Source organism: Crassostrea angulata, chromosome 6 (assembly GCF_025612915.1).
Source record: "Crassostrea angulata isolate pt1a10 chromosome 6, ASM2561291v2, whole genome shotgun sequence".
NCBI lineage: Eukaryota > Metazoa > Mollusca > Bivalvia > Ostreida > Ostreidae > Magallana > Magallana angulata.
Genome location: NC_069116.1, coordinates 28,743,762 through 28,753,941, shown reverse-complemented (window position 1 = coordinate 28,753,941; position 10,180 = coordinate 28,743,762). Strand labels below are relative to the sequence as shown.

General features: G+C 35.0%; 1 protein-coding gene across 1 annotated transcript; it reads right to left on the bottom strand.

Annotated features, from left to right (window-relative positions):
- Positions 1–1,939: 1,939 nt before the first annotated feature.
- LOC128187013 (zinc finger protein 236-like) lies at positions 1,940–9,743 on the bottom strand. The gene is made up of 8 exons (XM_052857038.1): positions 9,683–9,743; positions 8,941–9,568; positions 8,616–8,786; positions 7,197–8,336; positions 5,768–5,965; positions 5,477–5,549; positions 4,579–4,781; positions 1,940–4,405 (listed from the first exon to the last, which is right to left on the bottom strand). The coding sequence occupies exons 2-8, from the start codon at positions 9,557–9,559 to the stop codon at positions 2,655–2,657; spliced, it is 4,155 nt and encodes a 1,384-aa protein (XP_052712998.1). The 5' UTR covers positions 9,560–9,568; positions 9,683–9,743; the 3' UTR covers positions 1,940–2,654.
- Positions 9,744–10,180: the final 437 nt, after the last annotated feature.

Genomic DNA, 10,180 nt, shown 5'->3' with positions numbered 1-10,180 from the left:
ACGCTGAAATTTTTTTAAATGGTCAAAATTATGGACAAAACAAATTTCAAACACTCGAAATGATTGAAATTATCTCCGTTTTAAACTTAGCTTTTAATGCCTTACAAAATGAAATAAATGGTCACTTGTTTTAAGGGGAAAGAGACATAGTGATTGATTATATTCTCGACAAAGTTTTCCTGAGAAACTACATCGTTATTGATATATAATACATATAATATTCCAAATATTTTACCTTTAAAATGAGAATCTTTATACAAAACTCTTTTAAAATTCTTCTGAAGAAGATCATTATAGTGTAAAAGAGGCCACGACCATCTTGTCCGTTTGATAAAGTACATATTAATTACATCAATCAATATTTTTTTAAATCGCATTAATTTTTGTTTTAACTGTTATGTCTTCTCAAACACAGAACCTTGATGTCCTGAAATAATGACACATTTTCTTGCAATATGTGGAAAAGTTGTTTTTCTGTGTTAAGTCGAGGGGTGTGTATATAACCTATTTTTAAAAAAGTTGATTTATTGATCACTTCGGGGTCATTACAAAAAAGTGGTATTTATATGTGGGAAGTCTTATTGCATAAGCACAATCAGTAGCACTGTTTGAAATATTGCTGCTGAAAACAAAATAATTAATTCGTGCCATCTGAGAATCGATAGTTTGTTATCAATAAAAGAGCAAATCACTGGAATTGAAGTCAAAACTTAAATAAAAAATTGTATTTTCTAAACAGAAGTATAATTTTCAAAAAAAATACTTTGCAATTATAGCTGAGTTTTTACAATGCATCATCAAATGATATAACTTTTGTAATACACGTTATAATCTAAATTGTTATTGAAAATTTTATGCTAGATTCAAGACATTTTGAGTTGTTTCTCTTGGTAAGAGGACACTGTACCTTAACGGGCATGGTCACGATTTTGATCAAATTCTTATTTTTCTAAATTTATTACTTACAATGCTTAAGGAATGCATTTCTAATGATAAAATAAAATTTGAGAGTCAGTTCTAGAGTTAGAAGCAAGATACAAGGCTCATAACTCTTTGTAATGTAAACAAGGCTGGTGCCCTGTTTTTTGTTTACATATGTTCAATATACCAGTAAAAATCTTTTTTAAGCTGATTTGTCTATCTTCTTATTCATTTTAAGCATAAATAGACAGTTCCTAACGTTTAACACATTCACTTTAGGTCTAAAACTGGAATTTTCATGTCAACGTTCAATTTGTAAACAAAAGCTCTGTTTACATATCAAAGAATTGTAAGCTCTGTACCTTGCTTAAAACTCAACGAATGACACTCAAATTTTGGTTGCCTATTAAAAATGCCTTACTGACGCATTGTAAACATTAAAATCGGAAAAATAATTTTTGACCCAAATCGTGACCATGCCCCTATAAGGTCTTAAAAAAAATGATGGAACTACGTCGTAGAAATCTTTACAATGCGGATATAGGAAATAAAATAGAAAATAATGGAAGAAAGGTCATGTCTGACCTTTAGGGAAGTCTTGGAGGATACCACAAAACGCCAAGGCGTCTTGTCATGAGCTTCCCCCCCCCCCCCCCCCCCAAAATAATAATAATAACGAGCGATGTGGTTTTCAGCAACTTGAATAAATCTTGTCAAAGTGCTTATCTATAACTGGTACCTAAAAAAAGATAACAAGTTTCTATGACCTATTTTAAGACAGTTTGTTAAAATTGATCAGAAATATAAGGTCATATAAGTATTCATAAGTTCCTTAGTTTCATCGAAAGCCATAAAAATAATACATCAATGCTGTCAGATCATACACAGGACGTTCAATTACCGTAAAATTGCTTAATATTCAGACTTTTATTCAACAAATCAATGTTTATGAAATATTATATTTGTAAATCATCATTCAAATTGACTAGATTAAAAAAACCTTAAAGTATAAACAATATTTATCAGAATTGTATTTATTACATTAAATATGAAGTAGCATCTTGCAAATACATTGCAAACAACTATGCATGTATCACAGTATGTTCTAACAAACAAGGTATCAAAATTCATTAAACAGCTTTTCAAAAACAAAACTCATACAAAATGCCTAACTATAACAACTTTCTGAACTTGAAACAAATGTATCTTCAAAAACAATTGTTCAAATCACATTTTTACAGCAAAGATATCTTATAACTGCATGGATCCCTAACCATTATCTGCCTGAAATGTTTAAGGTATACACAAGTTGACACATACTGTTATAATAGATTCATTTTTCAGTATTAAAGTATAAATGCAGCAAAAAGATAAAAATGCAGTAACCACATCTTTACACATTATCTTTACATTGAAAATTTGGATAAATTTTTCTTAGATTTTGGATTGACAAGATTATGTCTTTAAAACACAGTCATTTAAAGTAATGTAAAAAAAATAAAAAATTAATCATATAGAACCTGCAGGTCCTTATAGTGTGCTTACACCATATACAACTGTTTTAAACTGAGAGTATTTTACTCCAATGTCAACAGTATTCTACTGCAAGAAAGACAACTGGAATCAAAATGAAAATTGTAATGTGTAAGAGATTACGAAGTATCCATATCAATATCCATACATAGATGTTGGTAGCACAATATCATTAGAACACTTGGATGATGGTAGGGACATTATAAATCAGGCTGTCTTCCTCCCATAGTCTCTTTGGAAACCAGACCACTGTCCTGGAGGTTGAAGTCATAGCTTGTGTCATCCAGTTCTATACTCTGTACATCAATCTGCGAAGAACTGTCATCCAGTCCGCGGGGGACAGAGGTTCTCTTGGAAGACTTCGCTTTGTGTTTATACTGAGCTGTGTCTGTGGAGGAAGATCCTGTAGCACTGGCATTAGAGGTCAGCTGAGCAGACGGCAGGGTGGATGGTGGAAGTGAATCTGTGACTGTGACGATAAGAGTTTGGTTATTGGGAATACCACAATCCCCTGAGGGCTGAACAGTGTTAATTTGTGTGGGAAATCCTTGGTTTGTGTAGGGATTGGATAGCGAACTTTGATTCATCGTTACTGTTTCGTTACCTGGCATTTGACTTTGCTGGGAGGATATAGCCTGCTGGAGAACTGAAATATAAGAGTTTGTATCTGGAGAAAACATGGACAATAGCCTTTCTGGAGTTACATGTATCTTAGAACTTGAAGCACTTTCACCTGAAGAATCAGGGGCACCTGGTATCACCTGATTGACAGCTAAAGGTGTCAAAGAAAACACCTGGTCCGATAAATTCCCAACCTGTTGCATGGCCACTAATTGCCCACTGTTCAGCTGTATGACAGGCACTGTAATGTTCTGAACAACTTGAATATTAGGATTGTTAGTTTGTGGAGCACTGCTAGGATTGACGGCCATTTCAGTCTGAGGATTTTGAGATGAGTTAATCTGTTGATCAGTCTGGTTGACATTAACCACTAAAGGTGGCAGCACTTCAGGAAGAATTGTGGTCTGCTGAGTTTGTGTTTCCACAGGTAGATTTCCTGATGGGTTATTGTCATACTGCTCATACCTACCCTGCTCTAGACTTTTCGATTCACGCAAAGCAGCACTCGTGGAAGGTTTGCACTTTTCAAAATTCTCCAGTGTTGTAGTTTGAATTCGGCAAGGCTTTGACAACTTGCGTTTATAATGCGAATCATAAACAGAATCATTTTTATAGGATCTGCTGGAACTCCTCCGTCGAGTTCTCCTGCCTCCAGAAGGACTCTCCTCTTTATGACTTTCTGAATTTGAGGAGGTTGCCTCCTTATCAAGAGTTTCATAATTGTGATCCTTTTTTCTTTGGCCCATGGAGGAGGAAATAGTAACCACTTCCATATCATAATTATGGTCAACTCCAGGGGGGACTGTTGTGCTGTTTATGACCGGCTGCTGAAGTTCCAGCACTGTCAGCGCTGTGGACAATGTCGACTGAGTCCTTTCTCTGTGAAGTTTCACATGACTGGTCAGCGAGTCCTTTCTCACAAAAGCCTCATCACAGAAATCACAGACATAATTCTTCTCATATTTCATTCCTTGGGAATCATGGTCGCGTGGGGTCCGATGTCTCTTGGATTTTCTAAGATGACTGGAGGGTTTCTTTACAGAACCACATGTATTGTAATGGTGCCTGGCCTTGGTCATGCTCTTGCTGCAGAAGTTGCAGTCCTTGCAGAGATACAGCTTATAGTTGTGAGAGTTAGACATGTGGGTTTTCAGCGTCTGTTTGCTAGAGCATACATACTGGCACACTTTACAAATGCACTCTGGATCAGGAGTAGAGTGAGTTTTCTGATGCTCGTGAAATGATCTTTTAGACGAGGTGGAAAATTCACAATGGTCACATGTGAACTTTGTGCTGGAATGATGAACATTGTAGTGGCTAATTAAATTACCTGTAACAAAAAATATATTGAATATGTTAAAATCAAAACTCCAAATACAGCTGTGGATAAATTATCCACGAAAAGGCAATAATATGTTCTATTGAATGCAATAATAATCAATCAAATGTTTCTAACATACTTATATATTTGCTTTGAGGAAGACAATGCACATGTGTACTTACTTTTAGCAGAGCAACTGAAATCACATTGCTCGCATTTGAAAGGTTTCTCTCCTGTGTGTGTGCGCATGTGTCTCTTCATATCCGACTTGATCTTAAACTTGGAATCACAATAGAGACAAGAAAACGGAGCATCGCCTGTGTGCTTACGCAGGTGAACAACTAGCTGACTAGTGGTGCGACAGGCATAGGAACAAGTCTGACATCTGTGGAGATTTAACAAAATTAATACCACCATAACTTTATTGTATGAATAATTTTCATATGACCAACTCTGACATCTAGGGGAAAATAAAATTTTATATAATTATATTAAAACTTGGGATTGCCATTCTTGGGAGATCTTCAGTACATGCGTATGGATAGTATTAAATACGGATTTGCCAAAACTTTTTATCTGCTTATACAGAATGCATCTTTTTTTTTTCAAGTTGAACAATCAAATACATGTTTATACAATAAAGTGATTACAATAGCTTTAAGTACATTTACTTCAAAACAAAATTATTCCTTGGAAAAGAGAGAGAGAGAGAGAGAGAGAGAGAGAGAGAGAGAGAGAGAGAGAACAATAGTTGTTGAACACGAGGTAGAAATTGATTTATAGTTTTTATAATCTCTATACAGTCAGAATCTGCTTAGTGCTATAATTGTCAGTCAAGTCTATTAAGAAGAAAAAATCAAGCAACTTTTTTATATCATGATAAATCAATGAATTTGAACACCTGACTCTTTTGGCCTAAAATATTAATGCACTTGACACTAGGCATAAATAGTATGCAATTAATTTAGAAATAAAATACATTGTGTAGAAACATTTGCAGACGTAAGATTACATTACATCTTAAGAATTTACAGTGTGAAAATTACATATAGGATAATTGCATCACAGATTACAACATACTTGATGGGTTTGTCGTTGCTGTGTACAGTCATGTGTTTCTTGATACTGCCATTGTCCACTGCTCGGTAGTTACCTGTAAATTTACAGTGTCTTAATTAACTGTCTTTATCAATAATTCATTGCGTTGAGTAAATATATTACATACTATTGATTAAAAATTGCAGTTTCTTAGATATAGATTTAATTTTATCTCTTTTTTCAAGTTTTCGTAAAATCTGTTATTGGCATCTTGTCTGTTCAAGATCAAAATAGTTTTTGAAATCATCTTTGAATTAATTTTTTTTTACTTACAGAGGTCACATTTAAATGGTTTTTCCCCCGTGTGGCCCCTGACATGTAGGCGGAGCTTGTCCATCCGACTGAAGGTTTTGTTACAGTATTCACAACTGTACGGCCTTTCCCCAGTATGAACTCGCATGTGTCTCTCCAGATCCTTCATGTAGGCAGACACAAAGCTGCAGCCTTGAATGGTACACTGGAACTTCTTCTCTGAATGTAGAAAATACATGTAATGTCGAATTCATTTATTCCACCAATCCCTTTTCATATAATGTAAATTCATTTACATTTTTTTACAAGTTGTGGGACTGGATTTTTGTTAATACCGTATTTTTCGAAAATTTGGTCGATACGGTTTATTGGGCGAAGGAGGCCGTTTTTAGCCAAAAAATAAAAAAAAAGTATAAATAGGTCGACTTCGAAGAATTGGTCGAAAAATTACCACTAGTTCTAATGAATAAATGGTTTAAACCAATAACGTTATCATATAGTAGCCTTTAATCTTATTTCACAGTTCTAAACAAAAGGGAAATAAAATGTTTTATGTTGAATATACAGAAAAAAACTTGTTCATATATTCTATTATGAAAACAAATTGTTTTTTTTTTATTTCTACCCGACGATATTTTTCCCCAGTAATTACCCTTTGTACGGTTCTCATTTTACTTTTACCGCGCGAAATCGATTTCCTGTTTATCGTAAGCACACGATCAAAATGCATGACAGCATATAATAATGATCAAAAGATGATTCAGTCAGTGATCGAAGTAAGAAATGTAAGGAGAAATAAATCTATTTACATTTAATTTTTGTTAATTTTGATTTTTACACAGAAATTCAAGCAGTATTATAGTAAACACTCATGATTTTATTGGAGTATTGCATAAATTTTTGCAAAATTTCATATCAAATTTTCCAACCAAAAAAAAAACATAAATTGGGCGAAGAAATGAATAGGGCGAGGTCCACGTGTCAGGAAAAAAAAGTATTGACCTAATTTCCGAAAAATACGGATAAGTTACAGGTATATTTACATGTGTATGTGATGTTGGGTTGCCTTTGTATGAGTAAAAAAAGTATATGTAAGTGTAGTAGTTTGCTTATAAATTTCATATCAACATCTACCTTTGGATCATTATACCAATATGTTCTGTGGTTTCATCAATATTTATTTGATTACAATTGAGGTGGATTTTTGGTGCTTAGCAGATCCATAAAATCAAATGTTCATCAAAGTAAGAAAAAAAACCAACAATAATCTATGCTAACTAAAACCTAATCAACTATATATTTCATTACACTTTGTTGTTAGAAAATCAATGAAAATTGATGTCTACAAATACTAATCATAATGAATCTGAAGTAAACAAAGTGCATGGAATTGAGTTTATCAGTTTTAACTTGATTTGACACCAAATAATTAGGAGAAAACTTCTCTTACTTCTCTGCTTGCTCTTAGGAGACCTCCTTGTCATCTGCTTCATCTTGGTCTTGTGTTGCTGTGGTTGCTGTTGCTGACTCAGCTGCTTCTCCTTGTTCTGTTGCTGTGTGCGGAGGTACGCCTGGTGGAGTTGCTCCACAACCTGACTCTCCTGGACCTCATCCTCATTCACAAGACTTGCTCCACCTTCCACTGGTGGATTCTCCACACTGATTTCACTTCCCACCATCTGGTTCTCAATTCTGACTTGGCCTTCCACTCCTTGGTGACCACTGGGCATGGCCTCGGTCAACTGGTTTAAATCAGGTTGCTGGGACTCTCCGCTGAGGTTTTCGGTGGATAAATTGGATTCTATGTTGCTTGCAGTGTGAGTTTTGAAATGCAAGGAGTAACTATTGTCTCCCATATACACAACACTGCTCACCTCCAAATTCTGAAGAGAGGCTTCACTAATACCTGTAATCTCATTTCCTTGTCCATCTTCTTCTTTCGAAATATTCTCCAAACTGTCAACTCCAATATTCTCCATACCTTCTGTGTTGGCATATTTACTCAAATTACCTAATGAAGTCAGAACAGTATTTGGCGTCAGCTGCATGTCTGTGAGTTTCGAGAGATTTTGTGAGTCAGTACTGATAGACAAAGGAGTCATGTCAGCAGTTGTTATCGCTGGATTAACACCGTTGTCTGAGACAGGAATTGCGACTGCTGTTGCTTCACATGGAAGAGATTGACTAGAATGACCAGCAAGAAGCTGCATGGACTCTTGTGATAAGTGTTGTTGAGGCTGAGTGGAATTATGGGTAGAATCTGAGAGAATACCAGGTATCACTTGAGAATGAGGTAACAATGAAAATGATGCATTGTGGTCAAGCTGCATCTGGAGAGTTGGTTGTGATGAATGCTGGACCCCCCCTGTACTGTTTCCCATCTGCCCAGGGTAGATATTCTGAATTGCTGGTTTTGGTATTGACCTTTCCAGATGAGCTATAGGATGTATAGCTTCAGAGGTTGTTAATCCATTATTCAAGCTTGAGGATATATGTGTTTTAGTATGTGCATTTGTTACTGCATTCTGTTGCTGATTTGTGAATTGTTCTTTTATTTCAAATGAGGCCTTTTGAGGACTTGAATTTGTAGCTAAACAAAGAAAAAAAACAAAATAAATTCAAATTATATTACAAATATATTTCTTTTTGACAATATACATGTTGTTTGAGACACTGAAATGAAAATTTTGAACTGCTGGTAAAATATACCAATTACAGAGAACAAGTATTGCACTCTAAAAAGTCTGACTTAATCCTAAACTGTCATAATACCTTAAGGAATAAAAAAAATCCAAATACATTTCTTCAACTACTTCACTTCTAGTATAGCTGATTTAACCATACAACTAGAATTAGATATATATTATACCAAGATCATAAGAATCCTTCATGAAGTTCTGGACCAGATTAAGAACATCAGCATTTTCAGCATTGATGGGTATACATATATCTCCCTGGCCTGTGTTTGTGATGATCAAATACCTATCATTGTTTATTGTAACTATCTGGCAAACTGGATGTGAGTTGTTCATCTCAACAGCTGTAAAATTGAACCAAAAGTACATATAAAGTAATGTTAAGAAACAATTTGAAAGTTTCACACTGAGGCTTCTTTATACTCATATTCCATGCAATAATATCCATGCAATCAAATATTACCAGGTGATTAAAACCAAAACCAGTAAAATACATACCTCTGTGTTTTTCTTCAATCTCCTCCATATTCTGTCTTGCATATTCATGGCCAACTGGAGTAGGCAGTTGATTACCGATGTTAATATTTGACATTTGTTGGGGATGTGATGAATTTCCAACAATACTATCAGCACCAGTACATGCATGTTTCTGATTTTGGTAAACTTGTGTTAAAAGAACACTATCACTGCTAACATGCTGTAAATTTTCACTGTTACTGTTTCCTAGTAGGTGCACAAAGTTTGATGGTATTACTGTTTTATCTGCGTACTCAGGTAATGCTGCAGAACTAACATTTGTGATGAAAGAATGCTTAGGCGTTATCAGTGTTGGAACAACACTTGAGGAAACTTCACTTTTCTGATATGGTTGATTTTCCGCATGTTTTGCTGAGATATTTTCCACATTTGGAGATTTTGGACATTTTCCTGAATCTTCTCTCTCTGTTGGAATACACACTGTTGTACCTGTTTGGTTTAAGGAATGAAATTTCTGTTTCCTTAGCTCTTCTAAAACTGAACACGTTTCTTTGTGTTTTGTAAACTCATGATAATCGTTGTATTCTTTCCTGCAGGCCCCACAAATGTGAACATCAAACACTAAAGATCTGCAATCCATTCTTTGTAACTAAAAAACAACATGACTGAATATCAGGCTATTGTTATTCAAACAAAATAATTTGCTTTAGTCTAATTTCAAAGAATGCTTTTGTCTTCGATCTTATTTTTCTGAATGACCAACCTTTAGCAATTAGCTGCTGTAAGCATCAACATGTTGTTTTGTTTTACCCTAGATAGAGGTATAGAATAGGGTACTTTTTATATCCTATAACCAGGCACTATAACCAGGATGTGCGCATGCGTGAACCAACTTTCCATCGGGATCGGTAAACGATTGGGAGGAAATTCGAAAGCTATTTGGAGGAACTTCGAACTGATATATGTGCAATTTAAAAATGCGATTTTTATATGAAAAATATGATCAGAAGTGATAAAAATGTTATGTACATTAGATTTTACACCAAAAAATTAAATAAATAATTGAGAGAACAATCAAAATCAATGTTACAGGAAAACAACAGGCACTTAGCATCGGAAAGGGGGGGGGGGGTTGGAATGGGGGCAGGGACAGGGGGACGGGACTGCCCCCCTCCAGCACACGTTTTCTTGCAGCAAATATTTTTCTTGAATTAACTTATAAAAAAGTAAATTAACATACAGTTGCACCCCCCCCCCCCCA